General features: G+C 41.4%; 1 protein-coding gene and 1 long non-coding RNA gene across 11 annotated transcripts in view; one reads left to right on the forward strand and one right to left on the reverse strand.

Annotated features, from left to right (window-relative positions):
* The window catches only part of LOC141278828 (uncharacterized), a 276,124-nt gene that overhangs the window by 125,681 nt on the left and 123,414 nt on the right, over positions 1 to 27,029 (forward strand). For all 8 annotated transcript variants that reach the window (XR_012332195.1, XR_012332196.1, XR_012332197.1 and 5 more), the window contains exon 3: positions 19,251 to 19,459. This is a non-coding gene — a long non-coding RNA (uncharacterized lncRNA). The remainder of the gene's footprint in view (positions 1 to 19,250; positions 19,460 to 27,029) is intronic.
* On the reverse strand, positions 8,871 to 19,950 carry MEPE (matrix extracellular phosphoglycoprotein). 3 transcript variants are annotated; one of them, XM_004327306.2, is made up of 4 exons: positions 19,897 to 19,950; positions 16,304 to 16,357; positions 15,253 to 15,345; positions 8,871 to 10,331 (listed from the first exon to the last, which is right to left on the reverse strand). In XM_004327306.2, exons 1-4 carry the CDS (start codon positions 19,948 to 19,950, stop codon positions 8,871 to 8,873), a joined length of 1,662 nt encoding a protein of 553 aa, XP_004327354.2. The 3 variants fall into 3 exon arrangements, with proteins under 3 accessions (XP_004327354.2, XP_019782316.1, XP_019782317.1); XM_019926757.1 differs by having other exon boundaries at positions 8,871 to 10,334; XM_019926758.1 differs by lacking the exon at positions 15,253 to 15,345 and having other exon boundaries at positions 8,871 to 10,334.

A 27,029-nucleotide genomic window follows, 5' to 3' on the forward strand; every position in this document is an offset into this window, starting at 1 on the left:
TATTGATTTGAGTCTTCTCCCTTTTTGTCTTGATCAGTCTGGCTAATGGTGTATCAATTTTGTTTATCTTCTCAAAGAACCAGCTTTTAGTTTTACTGATCTTTGCTATCGTTTTCTCCATTTCTTTTTCATTTATTTCTTCTCTGATCATTATGATTTCTTTCCTTCTGCTAACTTTGGGGTTTTTTTGTTCTTCTTTCTCTAATTGCTTTAGGTGTAAGGTTGTTTGAGGTGTTTCTTGTTTCTTAAGGTAGGGTTGTATTGCTATAAACTTCCCTCTTAGGACTGCTTTTGCTGCAGTGTATTGTTTAGCCTCCATTTATTTGTATTTTTTCAGATTTTTTTTCCTGTAGTTGATATCTAGTCTCATAGTTTTGTGGTCGGAAAAGATACTTGGTATGATTTCAATTTTCTTAAATTTACCAAGGCTTGATTTGTGACCCAAGATATGATCTATCCTGGAGAATGTTCCATGAGCACTTGAGAAGAAAGTGTATTCTGTTGTTTTTGGATGGAATGTCCTATAAATACCAATTAAGTCCATCTTGTTTAATGTATCATTTAAAGCTTGTGTTTCCTTATTTATTTTCATTTTGGATGATCTGTCCATTGGTGAAAGTGGGGTGTTAAAGTCCCCTACTATGATTGTGTTGCTGTCAATTTCCCCTTTTATGGCTGTTAGTATTTGCCTTATGTATTGAGGTGCTCCTATGTTGGGTGCATACATATTTACACTTGTTATATCTTCTTTTTGGATTGATCCCTTGATCATTATGTAGTGTCCTTCTTTGTCTCTTCTAATAGTCTTTATTTTAAAGTCTATTTTGTCTGATATGAGAATTGCTACTCCAGCTTTCTTTTGATTTCCATTTGCATGGAATATCTTTTTCCATCCCCTCACTTTCAGTCTGTATCTGTCCCTAGGTCTGAAGTGGTCTCTTGTAGGCAGCATATATACGGGTGTTGTTTTTGTATCCATTCAGCCAGTCTATGTCTTTTGGTTGGAGCATTTAATCCATTTACATTTAAGGTAATTATTGATATGTATTTCCCTATTACCATTTTCTTAATTGTTTTGGGTTTGTTTTTGTAGGTCTTTTTCTTCGCTTGTGTTTCCTGCATAGAGAAGTTCCTTTAGCGTTTGTTGTAAAGCTGGTTTGATGGTGCTGAATTCTCTTAGCTTTTGCTTGTCTGTAAGGTTTTTATTTCTCCATTAAATCTGAATGAGATCCTTGCTGGGTAGAGTAATCTTGGTTGTAGGTTTTTCCCCTTCATCACTTTAAATATGTCCTGCTGCTCCTTTCTGGCTTGCAGAGTTACTGCTGAAAGATCAGCTGTTAACCTTATGGGGATTCCCTTTTGTGTTATTTGTTGTTTTTCCGTTGCTGCTTTTAATATTTTTTCTTTGTATTTAATTTTTGATAGTTTGATTACTATGTGTCTTGGCGTGTTTCTCCTTGGATTTGTCCTGTATGGGACTCTCTGTGCTTCCTGGAGTTGATTAACTATTTCCTTTCCCTTGTTAGGGAAGTTTTCAATTATAATCTCTTCAAATATTTTCTCAGCCCCTTTCTTTTTCTCTTTTTCTTCTGGGACCCCTATAATTCAAATGTTGGTGCGTTTAATGTTGTCCCAGAGGTCTCTGAGACTGTCCCCACTTCTTTTCATTCTTTTTTCTTTATTCTGCTCTGCAGCTGTTATTTCCACTATTTTATCTTCCAGGTCACTTATCCGTTCTTCTGCCTCAGTTATTCTGCTGTTGATCCCTTCTAGAGAAGTTTTAATTTCATTTATTGTGTTGTTCATCACAGTTTGTTTGCTCTTTAGTTCTTCTAGTTCCTTTTAAAATGTTTCTTGTATCTTCTCCATTCCTTTTCCAAGATTTTAGATCACCTTTACTATCATTATTCTGAATTATTTTTCAGGTAGACTGCCTATTTCCTCTTCATTTGTTAGGTCTGTTGGGTTTTTACCTTGCTCCTTCATCTGCTGTGTGTTTCTCTGTCTTCTCATTTTGCTTAGCTTACTGTGTTTGGGGTCTCCTTTTGGCAGGCTGCAGGTTCGTAGTTCCCGTTGTTTTTGGTGTCTTCCCCCAATGGCTAAGGTTGGTTCAGTGGGTTCTGTAGGATTTCTGGTGGAGTGGACTGGTGCCTGTGTTCTGGTGGTTGAGGCTGGATCTTGTCTTCCTGGTGGGCAGGACCACATCCAGTGGTGTGTTTTGGGGTGTCTGTGGCCTTATTATGATTTTAGGCAGCCTCTCTGCTAATGGGTGGGGTTGTGCTCCTGTCTTGCTAGTTGCTTGGCATAGGGTGTCCAGCACGGTAGCTTGCTGTTCATTGAGTGGAGCTGGGTCTTGACATTGAGATGGAGATCTCTGGGAGATTTCCGCTCTTTGATATTATGTGGAGCTGGGAGGTCTCTTGTGGACCAATGTCCTGAACTTGGTTCTGCCACCACAGAGGCACAGCCCTGATGCCTGGCTGGAGTACCAAGAGCCTGTCATCCACACGGCTCAGAATAAAAGGGAGAAAAAAAAGAAAGAAAGAAAGAAGATAAAATAAAATATAGTTATTAAAATAAAAAATAATTATTGAAAAAAATTTTTAATAATTAAAAAAAGAAGAAAGAAAGAAGGAAAGAAAGAAGAGAGCAACCAAACCAAAAAACAAATCCACCATGATAACAAGCGTTAAAAACTATACTAAAAAAAAAAAAGAAACAGACGGACAGAACCCTAGGACAAATGCTAAAAGCAAAGCTATACACACAAAATCACACACAGAAGCATACACGTACACACTCAGAAAAAGAGAAAAATGGAAAAAAATATATATCTTTGCTCTCGAAGTCCACCTCCGCTATTTGGGATGATTCATTGTCTATTCAGGTATTCCACCGATGCAGGTACATCAAGTTGATTATGGAGATTTAATCCGCTGCTCCTGAGGCTGCTGGGAGAGATTTCCCTTTCTCTTCTTTGTTCGCACAGCTCCTGGGGCTCAGCTTTGGATCTGGACCCACCATTGCGTGTAGGTTGCCGGAGGGCGTCTGTTCTTCGCTCAGAGAGGACGGGGTTAAAGGAGCAGCTGCTTCGGGGGCTCTGGCTCACTCAGACCGGGGAGAGGGAGGGGTACAGAGGCGGGGCGAGCCTTCGCCGGCAGACGCCGGCGTGATGTTGCACCAGCCGGAGGCACGCCGTGCGTTCTCCCGGGGAAGTTGTCCCTGGATCCCGGGACCCTGGCAGTGGCGGGCTGCACAGGCTCCCCGGAAGGGGGGTGTGGACAGTGACCTGTGCTCGCACACAGGCTTCTTGGTGGTGGCAGCAGCAGCAGCAGCGTCTCAAGCCCGTCTCTGGGGTCCGCGCTTTTAGCCGCGGCTCGCGCCCGTCTCTGGAGCTCCGTTAAGAGGCGGTCTTAATTCCCTCTCCTCTCGCACCAGGAAACAAAGAGGGAAGGAAAAGTCTCTTGCCTCTTCAGCAGGTCCAGACTTTTCCCCAGACTCCTTCCCGGCCAGCCGTGGCGCACTAACCCCTAAAGGCTGTGTTCACGCTGCCAACCGCAGTCCTCTCCCCGCGCTCCGACTGAAGCCCGAGCCGCCGCTCTCAGCCCCGCCTGCCCCGGCGGGTGAGCAGACAAGCCTCTCGGGCTGGTGAGTGCTGGTCGGCACCGATCCTCTGTGCGGGAATCTCCCCGCTTTGCCCTCCGCACCCCTGTTGCTGCGCTCTCCTCCGCGGCTTCCAAGCTCCCCCCTCCGCCACCTGCAGTCTCCGCCCGCGAAGGGGCTCGTGGTGTGTGGAAACCTTTCCTCCTTCACGGCTCCCTCCCAGAGGTGCAGGTCCCGTCCCTATTCTTTTGTTTCTGTTTTTTCTTTTTTCTTTTCCCTACCCAGTTACGTGGGGAGTTTCTTGCCTTTTGGGAGGTCTGAGGTCTTCTGCCAGCGTTCAGTAGGTGTTCTGTAGGGCTTGTTCCACATGTAGATGTATTTCAGGGGAGGAAGGTGATGTCCACGTCTCACTCCTCCGCCATCTTGAAGCTCCCCCTGAAGTTGTTTTTGAAACGCAGGCTTCATAGTGTCTTAAAAACTAATGCATCTTGAGTGTCTACTTGGTTGAAAATGGGTCCTAATAAGACTGAGTGAGAGGGACTTCCCTGGTGGCGTAGTGGTTAAGAATCTGCCTGCCAATTCAGGGGACATGTGTTCGAGCCCTGGTCCAGGAAGATCCCACGTGCTGTGGAGCAACTAAGCCCGTATGCCACAACTACTGAGCCTGCGCTCTAGAGCCAGACATCCACAACTACTGAGCCCGTGTGCCACAGCTACTGAAGCCCATGTGCCTAGAGCCCATGCTCTGCAACAAGAGAGGCCAGTGTGATGAGAAGCCCGCTCACTGTAACAAAGAGTAGCCCCTGCTTGCTGCAACTAGAGAAAGCTCACGTGCATCAACGAAGACCCAATGCAGCCAAAAATAAATAAATAAAAGTAAATAAATAAATTTATATATATAAAAAAAGACTGAGTGAGGAGACAAGGTTGTTTCTTATGGATTATAGCAGTTGCCCTTAAGTTGTCCCTACATCCAGTCTTCTGCCTTCCAACTCCCCCTACCCAGTCTTTCTTAAGCTCTAAAATATATGTAGTATAATTTAAAGTCATTGACTATCAAGCCCTCGTTTGCCCGTTAGAGCTCACTGTCAGCAGCCCTTCTGCATGCGTAATACCTCCAGGAAAATGGATTTTACTAATCTTTGCTCTTTCCTTCAGCTAGAGTTCATCTCTTTCCTCAGAACCCCTATAATCACTTTATGTTTCTATTATTGAACTTACCACAATCTGCCTTGTATCTTTTCTATCCCTTTCTTCTTGACTAAATTACAGTCTTAATAAGAGCCAAGAGCATCTCTTTTCTTCTGACCCCCATGTAGTTTTGTAAAATGTGGTCCTTCAGTAAATGCTCTTCAACTGACCTGAATGTTATATCAAACAGGATCAGGTATCTTGACTGGCTGGAGTTGCCAAGAACAGTTTAATTAGGGCTACAAAATCAAGGTAGATATTTACAAGCTGAGAAATCTAAAACAGTGAGGTTGGAGAGAGTAGCAGATGCGGAAATAAATTCCATAGCCTGGTGTGATCTTTTCTTTTTGGGCACAAGGTGGCAGACAGTGCCCACTTCAGTAACTGCATGCAAGGCAGCTTAGTGAGGCAGAAATTTCCTGCCCTTGTTTGGAAATCTGTGTTTACTTAAAAATAAAAAAAATAAATAAAAGTGAAGCTAGTGCAGCTTGATGGCTGAAACCTGGGTTTGGATGAAGCACAGACCCACTATCTGACTGCAGGCTGTGCTCCCGGATCTCTGGTCCTTCTGTTTGGGACTCACCCCTCCATCATCCCTTAGCAATGTATCGTGGATATTGAAACATTTAGAGTTTCCCTTAAATGGATGAAGAAAATCAAACGTTGTCAGTGTTTTGAATAAATATGCATGAACACTGAGGCTTGGAAGGAGGAAACAAAACCTGACCAGAGAATTGAAATGTACAGTTTCCACACTAGGTAGCAGACTAGGACAGACAATCTTCGGAAGGTCCCACCTATAATCACCCAAAGAAAACATTAGTTTTTCTCTATCAGCTCATTTTTTTGTCTTTACAACAGCAAGTATTTTTCATGTGATCAGACCTTTCACATGTAAAGGTCTGATACAATCTAGATATAACTAGCAGGTTGATTTCAATTCATTTATCTGTGATTTAAATGCTAATATAGTTTTCTTCACTTCATTAGTTGCCTTCAGTTGTATGTGTGTGTGTGAGTGTGTGCACCAAAACTGTCTTTTAAGAAAGCAAAGTACCTGTACTAGGAATAGTTTATTTGGGAATTCTGATTGTGACTAATTTATTAGGTGATATGTTAAGTCTTGCTATTGATACTGGTTTCTGTTATACCCAGGAGATGGAGAAGAACTGAGGGGGGAAAAGTATTCCTTGTGTGCAGGTTCTAAGAAGCATTTCTTTCAGGTTCTCTCTCTTTAGAGATATATGTGTATGTGTGTATATATATATATATATATATATACACACACACACATACATATATATGCTTACATATTCATATATGTGCATAAATATATACATACACTCTCCATGTGTATGTCTATATATACATACATTCATATATATAATGTATATTATGTATTATGTCTGTCTGTGTGACAAACATATGGTAGTACAGTGAGTGTTTAAGAGCAGAGACACTGGAGCTTGACTGCCTGGATACAAATCCTAGCTTACTAGTTGGATCATTTTCTAACAGTTCTATGCCTCAGTTTTCTCATCTGTAAATGGGGATAATAATACTACTTGTGTAATAGGGTGGCTGTGCAGATTAGAGGATTTAACAGAGCATGGCACATGTTAGCCATTGTTATTTGAGTGTAACTGATTTATTCCGTAGCTTATACTACAGCTTTTATTTAGTAAAAAAAAAAAAAAAGTGTACCTTCCATCTACCCAATGTGGGAGTTTAGATTTTTTGAAAGCACCATAATGTGGTATTGACACTGACTTGTATTCATTTGTGTTATATAGATTATTCAACTCGATAATTAAGGTGCTGTACAGAAAGTGTCAGTCATGATTTCTATTTGGCAACTTTCGTCTCAAAGAGACAAGAGAAATAATATGCACCTTGATTACTGTATTCCCTATCTCTCTCTCTTTCTTCTTCTCTTAGCCCTTCTCCTTGAGAAGAATGTCAAAAATGGAGAGGTGTATTCATTAGGAATTCAACTCAGCTATCAGTAACCACCAAAGGAGCAGTTGCTTAACAAATCGAGAACTGTTGAAGGAAAGAAGCGGATGGGGCTGGTTGAGAGACATCTCTGTGATTCTTCTGTCCTTTTGTGTTAGAAAACCTACACTCCTCCTATCTCGTTTACTCTCACACTGCTATCACATTCACACTTCTGACACCAGATGTGTGGGGTCTTTTTCCCCACACCAAGTATGTCTGTGACCCTAGCTGGGTGTCCCCAAATTTAACTCAGTTCTGACACTACACAGAGATAGTGTCTGATCCCACAGATTAGGGGCTCAGTCCTACAAGACTGTCTCCGTCCCCCACTTCAGATGCCAATGGCAAGTCCACGTTGTCACTTGTGCTTCCAACCTATTGCCTGTTGATTGGAGGTTCCCAATACGCCCTCCTTGGGTTCCATTACTTTGCTAGAGTGGCTCACATAAGTGAGGAAAACAGTTTATTACTGTTTACCAGTTTATTGTAAAGTGATATGATAAAAGATACAGATGAACACCCAGATGGAAGAGACGTGTAAGGCAAGTTCTGTGGGAAGGGATGCCGAGCTTTCATGCCCCCCTGGGTGAGCTGTTCTCCTATGATGTGTTCACACAACCTGGGCCCTCTCTGAACTCCACATTTTGGGGATTTTTATGGAGGTTTCATGGCATAGGCATAATCAACTATAAACTTCATTTCCAGCCCCTCTCCCCTCTCTGCAGAATAGGGGGTAGGGTTGAAAATTTCAAGCTTCTAATCGTGGCTGGGTCTTTCTGGTGCCCACTCAGAGGCACCTCATTAGAACAAAAGACACTGCTAACACCCAGGAGATCCAAAGGGATTTAGGAACTCTGTGTCAGGAACTGGGGTCAACGACCAAATATTAGAACAAAAGATGGTCCTAGTGCTCTTATCACTTAAGAAATTACAAGGGTTTTAGGAGTTCTGTGCCAGGAACTGGGAACAGATACATGTGTGTGTGTGTGTGTGTGTGTGTATACACACACACACACACATATATATATATATATATTTTTCCCTATTATCTCACGCCCTTCCTTCATGGTCACAGAATGGCTGCTGCACCTCCAGGCATCATGTTGATGTTAAGCAAAGAAGAATAGGGTAAGAAAAAAAGGACAGGTGGTATTAACCGTATACACTCTCTTACCAAGAAGACAAAAAGCCTTCCAGAACTCCACTCCTCTCTCTGACCAGGAGACTTAGGGTTAATTTCCAGAATGGTATCACAAGGCTATTAGCTGGAAAAGCATCTACGCTAAAAGCCAGAAAAAAGAAATAGGGCTGAGATGATTTGGAATCAGCCGATGAGTAATATCTGCCAAAGCAAGTTTTTGTCCTGGTTTTGCACTTGTGCTTCTCCTTCTCAAATTCTCCCTGTTGCCCTCCCTCCACCCCATTCACCTCTTTGTCTAGAAGGAGGTAGAACTGAGAAAAGTGATAACCTGGAGAGTTGCTTCAGGAAATAAAGACTTGCTTTACTAGAAGTTATAAACGTGCAACAGAGGAAAGAGCATAGAAGGACATGACGCAGGATATCTTTATTAGAGCAGAAGCAAAAGGAACTACTGGCTGGAGCAGAGTGGGATGTAGGGAGGCTCTCAAGCTTTACCCAGTGGATTAATTTCATAGCACTGCCTTTGCCAGAGGCAGAACTAATCTTGTTGTGTCTGAAATGAAGCACCACAGACAGCAGACTTCCTTATAGATCATTTAATTACAGATTATCATATGAGAGAGATTGTTTTTCATGTCTACAGCGCAAACAACAAAGGAAGGGTTTTGTGACACAACCTATTTTTAAATGATATCTATTCAAATATTACCTATTCCATGAATCCTTAATGAATTCTTTTTCCTTAAAAAAGCATCATAACTTTGAATAGGATTTCATACTGTGACCGTCAAAATAGCAACAGTTCTCCCCGGGAGGCCAGGTCTCTTGGCTTATTCAATTCCTGGCTCTGTCCGTCTGGTCTGCTGTCAGGTGGCTCCCCTTTATACTGTTAAGTCACAGTTGACCAAGTATCAAATCTTTATCCTGCTGGGAATTTCTAGTCACCATCGCTGTCACTGGAGCTGCCACTGTCTGATGATTCACTACTGTCATGCTTTTTAGGGGGTCGAAACCTCCTCTTGGAATGGGGCTTTCTGTAACCCCAGGAACCTTTGCTTTGTGACACACCCTTGTTCTGCATAGAATTATTTCGTCTGTGGGGCACAGAATAATTTTTCCTGCTGTGTGTTATTACGGTCCCTTCATTATTGGGGCCATTATGGGAACCTATTTCATTTTTAATTTCATTATCAAGACCACGAGAAGGAATGAACTGGCCCTGACCTTTGCCCTTACTCGGAAATCTTTGTTTTTCATTTGAGGTCATTTGATTCCTTTTAGAATGTTCTGTATCTTTTCTACTACTACCTTTGCCATTTTTCGGAATTTCATTAGTACTTTCAGCTCCATCACTACCGCCATCTTCTCTTTTGTCTTCTGTGGGTGCGTGAGGGTAATGAAACTCTATTTCCCCTTGACGAGCATTTTGGCTGCCGCCATCCACTCTGCTTCCTTCTTCTCCAGAAAGTTTCTTAAAATCGGTGCTACCTATGATGTTGTTGCCCTCCACCAGGCTTACATCAGCAGCATTTGCCTTTTGGGCTGTTTCATCCCTGGTTCCAATGGTATTTCCACCATTCCCTTCTTTCTCTGGGATCTCATTATAACCTGGTCCTCTCACATCAGGATTAATGGTCTCAGCTTCACTTGGGCTGGAAAACTCTGTTTGAATATCTGTACCTTCTCGGTCAGGACGAATAGCATCTCCTTTACCAGAAATGTCCTTAAAAGGTGGACCATCTCCACTGAAAGGAGAGCTACTGTCTTCCTGCCCTTGGAGATCTGGATAACCACTGCCTTCAAAATCACTGGAGACCTGTTTGGCTTTGGGGAGCTGTTTTAGACAGTCCATGTTGTGTTGGATACGGTGGGTACTTTTGCTTTTTACTGGAATATTCTGGGCTTGGGAATCTCTTTGATGATTCTTCTTAATTCTTGAGGGGGCTTTAGCATAATTGGCACCTGCTGGAACTTTGCTTAAAACATTCCGGGCTTTGTTCTCTTTGTTTTCTTCCCTCAAGAGTTCAGTCACAGCCCCTGGCTCCATTATGTGGTGCATGTTATTTCTGATGAGAGCTTTGCCGTATTCTTCTTGGTCATGTAGCTTGCTAAGGGCATTGTCTCCATCCTCAGTCCCACGACTCCCAGTCGATTCAGGATAAATGGACGTCTTCAGGTCATTGTGGGCATTTTCTTTGTTACTAATCCTGTAGTCTTTATTCATTGTCTGTCTATCTTCCAGAAGATTTTGAGATTTAGTGCTTTTGTTATTTTCATTGGTTCCAGGGAGGGACACGTCTTTCTCTTTTTCTTGGACAATGTTTTCTTGAGGCACTGGCTCTTGATGTCTTCTCTGGCCAGAATGGGGAAGAGCAATATTGTCTTTGTTCTTTTCTTCCTGCTAAAGTGTAATTTTCAACATAAAGTGGTTATTTTATGTTAAACTTTTAAAATTTAATAATTCTTAGGCAATAATAATAAATTTTAAAACCCTGCCAGATACTTAATAAAAAGAGTCTTTTAACTCAATAGAGATTTGTTGGTAGAGATAATTCTGGAACGGCCAAAGCAGGTTTCACGGAAAAAGAAGGATGAGAAAGGCTTGAAGAGTGGGTAAGATTCAAATACATGTAAGGAAAATGGTGAGAACATCTTAAGAGTAAGTGGTATATTCACATATTTGGAAACAGGAAACATTTGAAAGATAATATGAATAACATTATAAGGCTGGAGTAGAGAAATCCTAAGAGAATAATACAGAAGAGAATCCAAATAAGAGAAATAAGTTTGGAAATATAGATTAGGGCCTGATTTTAAAGGAGGACCTGATTTTAAAGAGGACAGTGTGGTCCTCATCTCGTGACTAGTGACACATTGCAAGTGAAATGAAGTTCGTCTTTCAAACATGATTTTTCTTGCTCTCATTCTCTCTCTCTCTCTCTCCCTCCCCCCCACTCCCATTCTCTCTCTTTGCTTTCACCCTGGTCTTCAAAGGTATAAATCTTTTCCTCTTCTCTTTTTTCTCAACAGAAAATATACAAATAGAAGAATCTAGGTTCTGACATCCAAAGAAAATATTTTGCAGCAGGTGTTGGCCACCCTAGCTGTTGTCTGAAAAAGGATTCATTAATTTTATTTTTTTCCCTCTTTTGTCATGTAATAAACCAGATTTGATAGTCTGGGTCAGTAGTTCTCAAATTTAGCATTTCTCGTAACTATTCTGAAGGCTTACTAAAATGAAGACTGTTGGACCCAATGGCCAGAGTTTCTGATTCAGTGGGCTTGGGGTGGGGCTCTGGAATCTGCATGTATGACAAGTTCCCAGCTAATGCTGGTGCTGCTGGTCTGCGACCACCTTTGGAGAACCACTCTTCTGGATCCTAAGTTTAAGTAATGAGGTCCGGATGAGAAAAGTCCCTGAGACAATAATGGGATGAAAAAGAGAAAGTGGAGAAGAAGGGTAGAGTGTTTATGCCTGTATCTCAATTTGTCCTTTTTTTTGTGGGGGAAGGTCTGTAAAATGCTGCTTCATAGGCTGCACCTTACCAACTCGAGGTACAGCCAAGGTGCAAGAAGCTTGAACAATGTGGTCAAGAAGAAGGAGGGGCTGAGATTGCTTTTGCCCACAGCACTCACTGTTTCTCTGTGGCACAGGCTAGATATGGAAGCATCTGAGAATGGTTAGGAGCTTTCCAGAGGGAGTGAAGTGGCTCTAGAAGGAGCAAAGTCGATGGAGCATATATACTAGGAACAAATGTGAGTCATACGCGAACAAAGAGGGGTCTACATTGTCCGTGAGAGCCAGGAGAGCCTGAATCAGCGCTGCCCCAAGGCTGTACTGTTTGGTCCTAAGCTACTGTAGCCAGTGGCTTCATCTTAGGGCACCAGCAGGGCAAGCAGTACGCAAGGGGTCGAGCAACATTGTCCCGTCCATGTCCGAGGAGCCCACGTCTTCCTCTCCACTGTGGCTTGAGCCGTGTGTGTGCATATGGTATATGGTATATGCTGGACGGTGTAGGCCACCCCCAACTCCCTCACGTGCTTGCATGCCGTCTTAGGGGAAGAAGGAGCATCTGAGCATTTTTATCCAAAAGGGACTGAAGGGCTTCCTTAAAGAAGTATTTCCATGAGTAGATAACCTTAAGTTTAAACAGGTTGAATTTAAATTAATTTCTGCACACTCCCTACCCTTTCATTAGCCCACGGGTAGGAGCTCTTGAGCAACAGAACAATTATAGACAGAATAAATACCATACTTTCTCTCCACCACAGACCTGTAGGGTGAGCTGAAATTTACAACACCGCTACATAGACCTCTGAACTGGCGGGTAACATGAGATCAAAATAAGAGATATTTCTTGAGGAACTGGGACACGTAAGAAGTTGGGCTGGGCGCTACATGTTCTGAGCAATACCTGATGATTTATTGAATGGCAGAGGCAGCAGTCCTGCAGGGGTGTGGAGGGTGGGCGTGAGGTGCTGTGACAGAGACCTTGTATTCAGTCAGGGTCTGCACAGACAGAGGGTCAGAGCTTTGTAGAACCTGGGACTGCAGGCATAAGAATTTGGTTTTATTTTGCAAGGGATGAAGAGCTAGTGAAAGTGCATGATCAAGAGATTAACAAAATAAAAATCAGAGGTTTAGGAGGAATTGTGGTAAGAAAGGACAGTCAGGAGGATGCTGCAGTGTCCAGGAATGAGATGTAATCGCTTGGATTAGGACTATGCCAAAGAAAAATGTCACAAAGAAAAACCACCTACTGGTGCCCAAATAGAAGAAGGGTTAATACCTAGAACGTTGACATGAAAAAGTGAAGACAAGAGAAAAAGATAGCTTTAATATTAGACGTGTTGACGTCGATGGGATATAGAACCTAAGCTCAAAAAGCAACATCCAGTTAGAGACTGAATTGGGTGTCACAGCCTCCCAGCCCACGTCCTTTCCAGTTTCTATGACCTGTGGTCAGCTTGAACATCCTTGAACATTTTATGAGCTAATTGCTTGTTACTTTTCATGTCAGATCTTTTCATTTATGGATATTCTAATTTTTTCAAGTTTTTTTAAACCTGCAGCTAGTAACTAGTATCCCTTTTTTTCCTGATGCAGCAGTTCTTAAGGTTATTTCCTCTTTCACATAAAACCCTTCCAGGAAAGTCCAGGTTTTCTCCATATTCACTGGGTGCTTTCTCTTCTCCAGGTTGACATGTGCAGAGGCTCTTATTAGGTCACTATGTTCAGATCCATCCTCAAATAGGAGTACTGTTCTACTTGGAAGACTGCCTGCTTTTATACATAAATCTTATTAATGTTGGAAGCTGTGGGGAATTGTTGACTCAGCTCACACTTGAACCTCAAGATAAAAATGGTTTACAGAAGTACCCTCTGTTCTTACAAAGCTGGCTCACATGCAGTATACAAAAGTTCCAAAGTGTAGTATTTTTTTTTTTTTTTTTTTGCGGTACGCGGGCCTCTCACTGTTGTGGCCTCTCCCGTCGCGGAGCACAGGCTCCGGACGCGCAGGCTCAGCGGCCATGGCTCACGGGCCCAGCCGCTCCGCGGCATGTGGGATCCTCCCGGACCGGGGTATGAACCTGTGTCCCCTGTATCGGCAGGCAGACTCTCAACCACTGCGCCACCAGGGAAGCCCCAAAGTGTAGTATTTTTAAGATATAATTTGAAATGACTTATTTGGGAGGAGTTATCATTATTCACTAATCTTTTATATTGGCAGGTATATTCTGAAAATAGATAAGGTTTTCTCATGAGGAAAAGTATAATAGAAAAAAACGTTAGAGTGAATTATTTCTGAATAAAAAGTATTTTAAACATTTAACCTATTTTAAGGCATTCCATCTGGGAAATTTTTACACAGACATTTGTATTTTCCTTTGCAAGTAAGTTCATTTGCTCACTGCTAATATACACTTTTGAGTTAAACAGGTGCATTATAATAATTCCTTCTTAATTTTTTCCCCTCCCTGTTCTGAAGTGGGAAGTTTTGTTTTATATTTGGTGTTTTTACTGCTTTTAAAACAGTAACGTGTACACTAATGGTGTACCTTTCTTTAAAGACTGAAGAGTTTTTATAAGTAAAACATGAAACAACTTTTAAATTGTGATGATCGATCATTTTTGCACTGCTTATGTTAAATGACTTCCTGTGGCACCGTTTCCTGTATGATGGTCGTACAGTCAGTTAGCTGATCTGCTTTTCTGTCTCCATGCCTTACCTCATATTATTCTTTTCATGGAGAACAGTCCCTCCCACACAAATGTTTGCTCAAACCCTACTCATCCTCCAAGATCCCGTTCGCTTATTTCCATTACGTAGCTTTCCCTGAGCACCACACTAGGAACTAATCTTTTCTACTCCAAGCCCTGAAGCATGATTTTTCGGGTACCACTCACAGAGCACTTTGCACGTTCTGTCTCGGGTTATAATAATTTTTGTAAGCACCTTTTGTTTCTTTTCTAGCTCCAAAATCCTGTAGAGAAAGAGTTAAGTTTTCTCAATCATTTTATCTCTCATAATATCTTGCACAATAGGAAGCTCTCAGCATGGATTTGTTACAACCAATAAGTTTAAAAGGCAGCTAGCTTTAGAGGTGCTAAGTCTTCGAGATGCGTATAAAGAATATTGAGCAGAACAGAATAACATTCTGAAGGGAAGCTACTACTTTCATGGGGAATGAGGCCAGATTTGAAGAAAGTAAATAGTCCTTTTGCTGATGGCATTTTAAACTGTTTCTAGCTCTGTGGCCAGTGAGTCTGCAAGAAAGGACTGAGTGAAAAGAATTATTGTTTTATTCCAGTGACAATGCCCTTATTCTTTCTCTTCCAAGCATTCTGACACAGATGGCATCATCTGTGGAATGAATTTAAGGGACACTAAAATGTGCCACTTTTTAGGCCAAAATGATTTCTTTCTAATCCGTTCCCCCCTGCCCCATTAGAGCATATGGTAGAATACGTCCAGAAAACCTCCTTACAAAGGATCAAACTTTATTCAGAAGCAATAACATGAAAAACTCAATGGGTGTCCAGTATCCACCAGCACCACATCTGCTGTGGCAGGTCCTGAAGCAGGGCAGGGTTTGGGCCAGGGCATGCGGTAGCCCATCTGTGTCAGGAAGACACTGGGACACAGAGTTCCATAGCAGAGATGCTCCAGGAGCCTGGGACCGTGGGAAGAATATAAAGGCACCAGCCGTAGACAGAAACCCCAGAGAAGGCAAAAGTCAACTTTGTCTTCCCTACAGTTTCGCCTAATGTTTGTCCAGAGTTTGGATCATGATAAAATCACTAGGATTCTGCTTACCTTCACATCAGTTTGATTTTTCCTCCCAGACGAGGTATAAACAAACTTAAAAAGATAATACCCATGTTTCTCGTGGTGGCCCTTGTATGTTATCTACAAAACACAACATTATATTAAGGTGGGTTTATCTCTTACGAAGAAGTTTTCTGGCTCTCTTTTTGATAGTACAAGGTATTTTTAACTTGGGTCAAGTCTATTTCTGCATCTAACAAGTGGTGGTACATCTGATAACCGCAGGACGGCGTGTGTCAGCGAGCTCCTGAAGAGAGCAGCTTGTTCCTTTCTTTTCTATCTCTAAGTCTGTTTTCCCTGAGGACGACTGTCAAACAGTTCTCTCCCCCAGGGTGTATCAATCTTATTACCAAATTTCAATGGAAATGGAGCACTTGGACATATTTTCAGGTAGGAGGCGGCAGAGGGACGAGGTGAAAGGCAGATTTTACAGTATTCATGCTGATGGCAAATTGGCAAAACTCCCAGCATGAACATTCAGGCTCCTAAGCTTGTGGTTTTTGCCTTTGCAGTTTTCAGCTGAGATAGAGAGCGGAAGATTGTTAGTTTTTAGAAGAGAATTTTCTGAGACTGCAAGAAGAAACCATGGTAGGCAGAAGTAAGTTGCAATTTGGTGACACGAAAAGCTGAAGGTACTTATTTAACTTTCTGGTTGCATCTGGAAAACTAACTCCATGTACATGCAATTTCCCCTTGAAGACTTCTTAACTCACTTCCCTTTGTTTTCTCCCTCATTTATCTCTCTGTTCTCACGTACATGTGTGGGAAAATATTGTTTGCTAATAACAATATCCCAGAACTTTTATTCATCCCTCTGAAGGAAGAAATCATTGAAGAGAAAGAATTCCCATTCAGAAGGCTTTTCTCTTTTCTATCACACATTGTGTGAATTAAAGTGCCAAAATTATGCTGTATAATTTTTCCATTTCCATTCTAGGTACACAAGAATATTTTGACAGTTAAAAATTTCCTCTTATTGACTTTTCTCTTTACAGAGTTGGAAGGGGTGTGTGTATTTGAGAAGAATAATTCTGTTTACCCTCTGTTCTTCCACAGAGTCTTGCTTCATTTTCTCAGCCTGTGGTTGCAATGTCTGAAAGGAAACAAGAAATAAAACTTCACTAAACACTTCTTTCTTTCATTTCTTCAAACAGTGAATGTTTCCTTTCTTATTCTCTCACTGGGGCGTATTATTCAATGTGGAAAATCATTCTGACTCAAAGACGATGGGCACACACATCACATTTGTTTCTGTATTGAAGGAGGATGCCGACCTTCCTCCCCCGGGGGGAGATAGTGCCGGCTCCACTGCGGAACCACGTTCAAGTGTGGGAGAACAGCTGAGTTGGGAGGGGTGGCACTCCAGGTGAAAAAGCTTGGATGTCATTGGTATCCACTGAAAAAGCTTTCCCTGGCACACTGGGAGTGTTTAGTATCAGTGAACCAAAATCAGAGTTGAGTGATGTGGATTGCATGTGCGTTGATTGTATAAGTTCAGTCATTGCTATTCCAGTTAAGGTAAGATGGTCCAGCAAGAGTGAAACCATAGCCCTGCACCTAAGGGGAAGGAAACCACCTGAGGATGGCGCTGCATTGTTGCCAGTTACCTGGGCAGTTTTTTCTTTCAGGAAAAGGGAAAATGACATTTTGAAAGGTTGTGTATTATAGAATGTGAGATACAAATGACACTATAAACTATTAAACTTTCCATTACTTCCACTACTAAAAGTCCAGAATTTTACCTAACATCAAAACCAAGAAAATTACTTCTTTTTTTTTTTTTTTTTTGCGGTACGCGGGCCTCTCACTGTTGTGGCCTCTCCCGTTGCGGAGCACAGGCTCTGGACGCGCAGGCTCAGTGGCCATGGCTTACGTGCCCAGCCGCTCCACGGCACGTGGGATCTTCCCGGACCGGGGCACGAACCCGCGTCCCCTGCATCGGCAGGCGGACTCTCAACCACTGCGCCACCAGGGAAGCCCTAGAAAATGACTTGTTTTCAATTCCACAATAATTTTTCTCCCCTAACTGCATATTTTATAATTCTACCCTTTATTGCCCTCTGCTGATGTCGGTTCTTGTGTGATCTTGTGCATATAAATTTAGAGCATTGCATAACTCCTCAGAAATATCAAAACAGTTAAAATAGTTCTGGAAATGGGGGTATAGGAAAGAGAAAATATAAAAAACGAGATGGGTAGATATTAAGCAAAAGAGAGAAATGACAGTTTGGGGTATTCGGTATTTTCTTACAGAACACACACACAACATGTATTAAAAACATACTTGATGGTATGTTTAATACAGTTCACGATAATAAATCATGAACTTACAACAAGGTAACATAACAAAGTCTTTATAGTCTAATTGCATATCAATGAATATTAATTGAATTGCATGGCCCAACAATCATCTTTTATATTCTTGCACTTAAAGTTTTGTTTTTTAAGGAAACAACAATGTCACCCTTAAATATGTCTTTTTGACATAAAAATTATTCTGAACTGAAGGCAATTAAGAAGTAGAACATGTGGAAAAACCTTCCCCTTTTCTGCCTAAAGGCAGGAAATAAATTCTCCTTTTACTAGAGACAAACTCTTATCAGTCCAGAGATGGCACAGAAGAATCTGCAAACAAATCTTGTTAAACTAATCCTAATCTTCCTAGTTAGGGAAGAGAAGTACTCCGCAGTCCTACTTGGACTTCCCCTAGCCCCTTTATCTTGCCAATTCTTCACAAATGTATTGTTTCTTTGTCTAAAAGGTATAAAAGCTTCCTGCTCTGGTCACTTCTTTGGGTCCTCATTCTCTTGTGAAGGGCTTTCGTGTACATGTAAAACTTTAATAAAATTTGTGTGCTCTTCTCCTATTAATCTGCCTTTCTCAGTTGAATTTTCAAACCCAGCCAGGGACCCAAAGAGGGTTGACGAAAACCTTTTCCTCCCCTCGAGTTTGAATTTTGATTATGATTCCAGAACATATGTAAGTGGCTTAGTACATACTAATTTCTGATACCACCAATCTGTCATTAAGTACTTTAGATAATTACTCAGATAGAATCCATATCTGAAAGAAAACATTACAGTTAGCCCTTCGTCATTCCAAGTTTGTCTCTGTGTCCTTGCCGAACCTCTTTAATTTGAAATCTGCCCCCCTCCTTCCCCGCCCGCCACCCTTCACACCCACTTGGCAGCTCTCCTGCCCTTGAACGTGGCCCTGAAATGGAGACGGCATTGTTTCCCTCGGTCGAAGAAGACTGGCATCCTCTCTCTTTTTTTTTTTTTGCTGTACGCGGGCCTCTCACTGTTGTGGCCTCTCCCGTTGCGGAGCACAGGCTCCGGATGCGCAGGCTCAGCGGCCATGGCTCACGGGCCCAGCCGCTCCGCGGCATGTGGGATCTTCCCGGACCGGGGCACGAACCCGTGTCCCCTGCATCGGCAGGCGGACTCTCAACCACTGCGCCACCAGGGAAGCCAGGCATCCTCTCTTGGCCGGTGGTCACTGGGTTGGTGTTGACACAGCACATTTCTTGGAAGATGGTCGGAGATGCCACTGCAGCTGTTCTTCGGAACGTGGTGCTCAAAACAGGCTCGTCCTCGGCTGGTGGGATGAGCTGGGTCAGCGGGACCCACGCCATCCTCCTTATGCCTAAGCCCGTGCCTCTGTGGCCCCGACTGAGCAAAGTCAGTCGTGTGCATCGGGCCTGGCAGATGTCTATTTTAAGCAGTATGTCCCCTAGAGGACTGCTAGAGCATGTGTGCTGAAAGGGGACACGCCTTTCTCAGCTCCGGCTCTCCTCACCAGTTGGCACAGCTCGTGCCCGTCAGTGCATTTCCCAGTTGGTTGCCCACTCGCTCAGGACCTATGTGTAAGTTCTTCTGACAACAGAATGACCACTCGCTTCCACGCTTTTCCAACTGAAAAGGTTACTCCGAGAAGTTAGGATGTTTTCCAGACACTATCTAATTAGCACTGTGTCTCCTTTGCAGAAAATATCTGTAGCACTCAGCATTTTCACAAGATGGCTTCGTCACATCCTGAGCACTCATCTGGGTGAATCGGAGGCAAGAGAAGACACAAAAGGAAATTGGAGCTTGATCTGGGTTAAGCTGAGGGGGACTTCTTCCCATCTTTAACCTCGCTGATGAAGACAAAATCACCAGCAGGATCTCCCAGTGTTGCAAGAACTACAGGAAAGGTCTGGTCCCTTCATGTTATCGTGTAGCTATAAAGTCTGGTTGCTTAGTCATGGAGCATTCAAGTCAAATTCTCTCCGTTTTTGGTAAAATATTGAGAAATTCTTTTGACAGGTTATAATTTGGATATATTTACTCACTAGCATTAGCTGATTGAAACACTGTGGCTGGCTATTGGTTTTCTCAAAAATATTTTCACTGGCATTTCTCCAAAGGCAACATGTAGCCATCTTGTAATTCTTCTCACATGTTCGTTGAGGGCTTCAATGTCTGGGTGACAGACATTTGTGTCAAGGGTTGGATGGGTCCTCTTTGTGTGGTACTTTATTGTAACTGAACAAGGTAAGTGCTACTAATTTCAAAAGACATCGCTTAAAAGAAAAATAGAAGAAGAGAGCAAGAGATTATATGATGCATAACTGAATCTGTAAATGCTTACTGGTGCTGCCAGGGTCAGACTGAAAAGGAGCAGTCCCAAACAGATGATTCGCATCTTTGAGAATCTCTGTAAAAAGACAATAATATTTTACCCTAAAGCATTGCCAGTTATGAACTGCAGCCATAATAATAAATAAAACAGAAAAGTCTATACAAGCCTCCTTCCCCTTAGCACTCCATTTCCTCTTGTTTAAAAAAAACTACATATAATTTATATCCAAGTGTAGAAACTTTAATCTGAGCTTTCATATGTCTAATTATTCCAATGTGAAAATGAAAATTGTCCAATATTATGAAAACAATGAACTTGGATAGAAATGGAGTTCATAGACATATTTATTTGCTCTATTGTCAGCCCAAACTTTTCCCTTTTATCTTTAGAAAGAGACCATTTAATTGAATTATTTATATAATTCAGAATAACATTAAGCAAAGAGTCAATAAACTTTAAGGTAGATCAATAGAAATGATGTAATTTGAACAAGAGAGAGAAAAAAGGGTTTTTAAATGACCATTCTTTTCTTTCAGTCCTTTATAAATATATTCTACTTCCTCAGGGACCTGTGTGATGGTAGCAGTGGTCAACCCAGAATTCTATCTCTTAGAGAGGAAGTAAAGCAAAATTGTTAAGAAATAGGTTTTAAAGTTAGATCTGGGTTTGAGTTCTTGGCTCTGTTATTTAATAACCAAGGGACCCTGGGCAAGTCATTTAAACTCTCTAAACTTTGGTTACCTCATTTGTAAGATCTGAATAATACTTATACTTGTATCTGATGAAAAAATTCTTAGTTCTTTACACAGAGCCGGGCACATAGTAAGTGCTCAATAAAGGTTAGCTTTTGTCATTAAAAAAATAAACAGTTAAAAAAAAAAAGAATAACATTAAGTTAGTATAGCAACTCATAACAGACTCTAAATGAATCTGCCAGGGTGGCAGGCTTTACTGTGAGGAATGAAATCTTGTTCACCACCAGCCCTGTGCCTGAATATATATCCTCGTACTCATTAGCAAGGTATATGAGGTGGAAGCCACCTGTGGGCTGGAGACCAAACAATTTAGGTAATTGTTATATTAATAGCTAACATTATTGAAAACTAAAGTGGGCCAAGCACTGTTCTAAAAATTTGACATATATTCAATTAATTGAGCTTCACAGTAACCCTGTGGAGTTAGGTGGCATTACTAGTCCTGTTTTACAGATTAGGAAATAGACACAAAGTCAAGTAACTTGTCCCAGAATTCCCAGGTGTTCAGGGGCAGAACTGGGATTAGCATCCAGCCAATGTAGCTCTAACGCCAGACTCTACAGCACCTTGAATAAGTTTCTACTCTTTTATCTTATTACAGAAAAATCTACATGTAGTTGATGTAAAGCAAATCATAGTATTTTACTGGGATCCACAAAACGATGTTTAAAACACTAACATTTTCTTATGGATAAAGGTACCTGTTTATATGCTAAGAGGATCTAGTGAGTTCACTTAAGTCAAGTAGCCATTAGATTGAAAAAGAAAGTCAACATAATTTTGGATGACTGATCTGTTGGTTTTGATATTTAGTATTTTACTAACTACCACACAGACATATAGCAACCAATATGAGAAGTAAAAATTTACACCACTCTTTGATATTACTTGAGAGAAAAGTACTTTTAACAGGAAAACTAATCTAAATACTGTTGCAATCTTTAACCAGTTCAAGGTAATAGCTTTTATTTGGAGAAATAAATATAACTTTTAAATGTATTCTAAAATCCTGGGCTATTCTCTTCTAAATTAATACAATTTTAAGGACCTTAATCCTAGCTATAATTTAGCTTCCAAGCATTTTAGAGGTTAGGACAGTACAAGTCAAGTATCAAATGACAATGCTGATCACTAGAAATATCAGTACAGATGAGGTTTGAAAGTACAAGTCTGATCATATTATCCTTATTCTGTCTTATAAGCAAAGGTGTGGAGTAAAACTGAAGTCTTTGAGTTACTGTGGTGCTTGCTAATGTTGGTAGTCAAAGCAGAGGGAAAGCTTCTACCAAACCACCAAGTTCAGTCGATCATTTCTGGAGCTGGTAACACACTTTCTCTTTCTAAAACAAAGCACTAAATAGTACTCAGGTGTGCTCAGTAGAGAACACTTTCAATATGCATTCATTTTCAAAAGCCAGCTCCCTACCTGGACGGCACGCATCCTACAAATGGGAACTATGTTATAAAGTTGTTATCGAGAACATCAAGAGAGCCAAATTACCTGGGGGCCTTTGACCTTCAGAACACCCGGGTTCTTCTGCAGAATTAACGGTGTCTGGGCATTCTGCTGAAATTTAAAGTTTGTTAGAGTCCCCAATGGCCAATCAGCACTGGCTCACTTAGCGCTAGCAAACAATTTGTTACCAGTGCCCACAGATAACCATAGGGGGCAAAGTCATTTTAATCTAAAAATGTTTTTGTGGTAGAAAGCTGCTATCAAATGTTCCAGAAAGTGGGATAAACAGAAAATATAAATACCTCAGCTTGGTGTATCGTGTTGTCAAATAATTAAAATTGATTTTAGAACTATTAACTAGGACTGGCTGAATAACTCACGAGTTTATAAATAGAAAACAGTGTAGCTATCCTCTTATGTCAAAAGCTTATAATTTCAACTGTGCCTGAAGGAACTTCAGCAACATTTAACAAAAGGGCATTGAGTGCCTATTATGTGACCAGCATTAGGGAAACAGCAGTGAATGAAAGACAGGAAAAAAAAATCCCTGTCTTCGTGGAATTTATAAGCTGGCAGGGAGACAGACAATAAATAAGATGAGTAAGTAAAAAATGTTATGTTAGGTAGTGACAGAGACTAAGTCTAAGAAGAAAAAGTGTTGCAGGGAGGGGACAATAACAAGCATTGAGAGTGGGGACATTGGGTTGAAATTTTATTTTTTAAAATTTTTAATTGTTTAATTTTTATTTTGGGGCTGCGCCACATGGCTTGCGGGATCTTAGTTCCCTGACTAGGGTTTGAACCCAGGCCCTCGGCAATGAGAGCGTAGAGTCCTAAACGCTGGACCGCCAGGGAATTCCCTGGGTTGAAATTTCAGATAGTGAGGCCCAGGAGGGCCTCGTTGAGAGAGTGACTTTTGAGTAAAGACCTGTAGACATCTGACTCTCTAGGGGAAGAATATTCTAGGCGGAAGGAAGAGAAGGAGGAGAACCCCTGGGACAAGAGCCTGCTGGCTTGTTCCAAGACAGAGAAGAGGTCAGGTTGGCTGGATGGACTGCAGGAAGGGAGTGTAGCAGGAAACGAGGTCAGAAAAGTATTCAATGGCAGATGATGTAGCGCCCCTGGGTCATCGCGAGGCCCTGACTTCACCCTGAGTGAGAAGGAAGCCCTTGGAGTTCTTGGGCAAAGGAGGAACTGAAGGAGGGACTGAGTACGCAAAGGCAGAGACCGGCGAGGGAGCTCTTGAAGTAATCTGGACTTGAACCACCAGGGGTGGTGAGAAGTGGTCACGTTCTGAATGTATTTGGACAGTAAAGCCAGTAGGATTGGCTGACGGACCGGATGTGGCTGGGAGAGAAAATCAAGAAGCAAGGATGGCACCGAGGTTTTTGCCTTGAGCAACTGGAAGAACAAAGTTGCTCTTTAGTATTGTTATGGGGGAAACTGCAGGAGTGGTTTAGGGGGAAATATGGAGAGTTTGGGTTTGTATGTGAATGTTATAAAGTGGTCAATTTAGGACGTTGACTTTTTCAGTGAAACGAGTGGCACACGCATGTTGGAATAAGCTTTTCTGGGGCAGTAGTTGGCCCAGTCTGGCTGCCAAAATCATGATTGCAGTAGTTCAGGAGGCTCCATTCAGTCTAAAATATTATACGACCTGGAGGGGTAATTAGAACTTTATGTGAAACATCAATAAAAGATAATGTAAGAATTGTTTAACCCATACTAAGGGATAAGAACTACCAATAGCTAAACACAACGTTAACAGACTATAAATGATATTTAATGAGATTTAAATGTAAACTCCCAGTTTCTCCTAACTTTCAAAACAGACAAAACCCAAAATAAAACAAAGAAAGCAGCCCTTAGGCAGCCTTAGCTGAGAGAATGGTTTCTTTTCTAGTTCAGGCTGAATCCCTATTTTTGATCCTCTTCTGAGTGTACGTAGCTGGTTCTTAAAACTCTTGCCAGGATTAGAATTTTAGCTTTTAGGTTGGGGACGCTGCTGACTCACAGTTGTTCAACCATGGGGTTTAGAGTATTTGACATTGTCATTGACAGTGGAGACGTTTAACTGGTAGCTTTGGAGTCAAACAGACCTGAGTTCAAATACTGACTCTACCTCTTGTTTGCTGTGGTCAATTGCTTAAGCAACTAAATTGAACTTCTGTGAGCCTCAATTTCTCCATATGAGAATGGGGAGCATCATAACAAGCTGAACTTTCATTGAATGATTACTATGATCCAAGTATTCCTCTAAGTGTGGTATATTAATTCATTTAATATTTACAAAAACTCTATATTGTAGCTGTTATTATCACCCTGATTTTAGTGATAAGACATAAAGCAGTTAAGTCACTTGCTTAAGGTCATATATCCAGCAAATATAAAAAGCCAGAATTTGGGCTTCCCTGGTGGCGCAGTGGTTGAGAGTCTGCCTGCCGATGCCGGGGACACGGGTTCGTGCCCTGGTCCGGGAAGATCCCACATGCCGCGGAGCGGCTGGGTCCGTGAGCCATGGCCGCTGAGCCTGTGCGTCCGGAGCCTGTGCTCCACAACGGGAGAGGCCACAACAGTGAGAGGCCTGCATACCGCAAAAAAAATAAATAAATAAAAATAAAAAGCCAGAATTTATAATTAAGCAATGAGGCTCCAAAATGAGGTTTGAAAACCACTGCGCTATACTGTCTCTTACAGTCTGCATAAACATTAAATCAACAAATGTTCCTAAGTCTAAACTAAATGATAAATACATGATAGCTACCCATCCCACCCATTCTTCCCATCATTATATAATAATCTGGCATTCAGATGACATCCTTCTGCATCTCTTTTCTGTCCTCTCTTTATCTTCCAACCATGTCTTCTTTTACGACTCAATTGTTGAAGGGAAAAAAATCAATGAAATGCTGAAAGAAATAATAGAGTTGAAGTTTAAGAGCAAACGGTGGGCTGTTTCTCTAGACATCACAAATATTAATGACCAGAATTTCAGCAAAATGTAAAGGACTTGGCAGACAGAGAAAAAGGCTAACAGGAAAATGGAAGTAAAGGAAAGGAATGGACAAACAACAGTGATCAGTCAACCGTAAGACTGAACAGAAACATACAGCTATATAAACAGTAGACAGATGAGAATACCACAAAAACCCTCACTTTAATATTCTCTTAACACGATGAATTATTCACAGATTTCTATAGCACTTAGGAAATCCGCAGCGTTTTAAGGTTTTACGCTCTTCCGTAACTTTAGAGTTTATGAGTAACTTTATACTTCTGAATGATCAGGTAGAAGTAAGCACCTGGTATGGGCCTCATACATGGGGCAGCTTTAGGAAATGTTAGGGTTTTTTTTCATTAATATTATAGTTTCAGATTATTTCTCACATGTGCTTTTTCTTTGTCTTTCCTTCTTTCCAAAGAAATTTAGCAAGAGATTTCCCCTTTATTTAAGTGATGGGAAAGTGTTTAATTCTATCTAGATGAATCTGTGTTCTATAAGAGAAAACTCATAGAATGTTAAGAGAAAAGTTGACTTAGCTACCAGTCCTACCGAGTAGTAAACTGGCAGTAGCTAAATATATATATACTTCCAAAGCTAAAATTAATTCAAAGCTCAAAAAATAAAAATGCAACTTGGGCTTTAAATTTAGAACCTACAATTGACTAAAGCAAGAAGAGAAAAAAAGAAAAAAATATTGAGCCTATCAAACTTTCTGTCTAAAAGTTTGCCGAGAAGAAGCCATGGGGAGAAAACCAGAGAATAATCATTTGCTAAAGTTCTGTGAAGTAGAGGTGTTACTGCTACCCTCTTAAAGCTTGCCCCCTGGGTTGAGCTTGAACTTCAAAAACTGAACATAAGTTTCCTAAATGTTTTTGTGTAATAAACAGTTTTGCCATAACATTTCTTAGGAATCAAAGATAAAGACCAGGGTTCTGTAAAAAAGGTAATCTAGCCTCACACTATTTCTATTTAATTGGAAAAGACAACAAAATAAAATTAAGAAGGACTAGAGAAAAACAGGAAATGGACCCAAACTTTCTTCTGGTTCTTGGTTCATGGTTCAAGAACAGACATCTCCACCAATGATGCACCTAGCTGGAATCTCCTGGGCCGGGCTGACACAAGGAGCTGCTCCTCAAAGAGATTTTCAGATGGAAATAGTCCACGAAACTTGTTTCATCTTGTGCTGGCTTTTTCATTTCTTACCCTTCACTTTATTGAGAACAATCATAAACTATGAGCTAACTAGGAACCTACACTATCTGTTCCAGCTACTGGACCCTCATCCAGGAGTGAGGCTTTGTGTTTTGTCTTGTTTTGTTTTTCCATCTATTTCTGGAACCTCCCATCCATCTTCTCTATACTTGTGCTCTAGGTCCAATTGTTTTGATATACATTTTTTTTTTTTTTTTTTTGCTGTATGCAGGCCTCTCACTGTTGTGGCCTCTCCCGTTGCAGAGCACAGGCTCCGGAGGCGCAGGCTCAGCAGCCATGGCTCACAGGCCCAGCCGCTCCGCGGCATGTGGGATCTTCCCGGACCGGGGCACGAACCCACGTCCCCTGCATCGGCAGGCGGACTCCCAACCACTGCACCACCAGGGAAGCCCTTGATATACATTTTTTAAAACTTAGGATAGTAAGAACTCTTTTTATTTTCTGGGATCTTGGTCCCCAACTTATTCTTAACATTATTAGGTGACACATTTCTCTGTATCATAGGCAGTTAGAGATAAATATATACTATGCGTATTTCCATAGGTTCTGACTAACTGAAATAACGCTCTATTTTCTAATTTATATATGCAACAAATACTGAGTTTTCCCTTCTGAAACAGTGGGGGTATCTCCACAGTGTTGTGAATGGAAAAGAAGGACCCTTGTTGAGCATCTCCTCTTTACCATATGGACCCTTACAGATTTGTCAAGG

The sequence above is a fragment of the Tursiops truncatus genome, chromosome 5, assembly GCF_011762595.2.
Source record: "Tursiops truncatus isolate mTurTru1 chromosome 5, mTurTru1.mat.Y, whole genome shotgun sequence".
In the NCBI taxonomy this organism is placed as follows: domain Eukaryota; kingdom Metazoa; phylum Chordata; class Mammalia; order Artiodactyla; family Delphinidae; genus Tursiops; species Tursiops truncatus.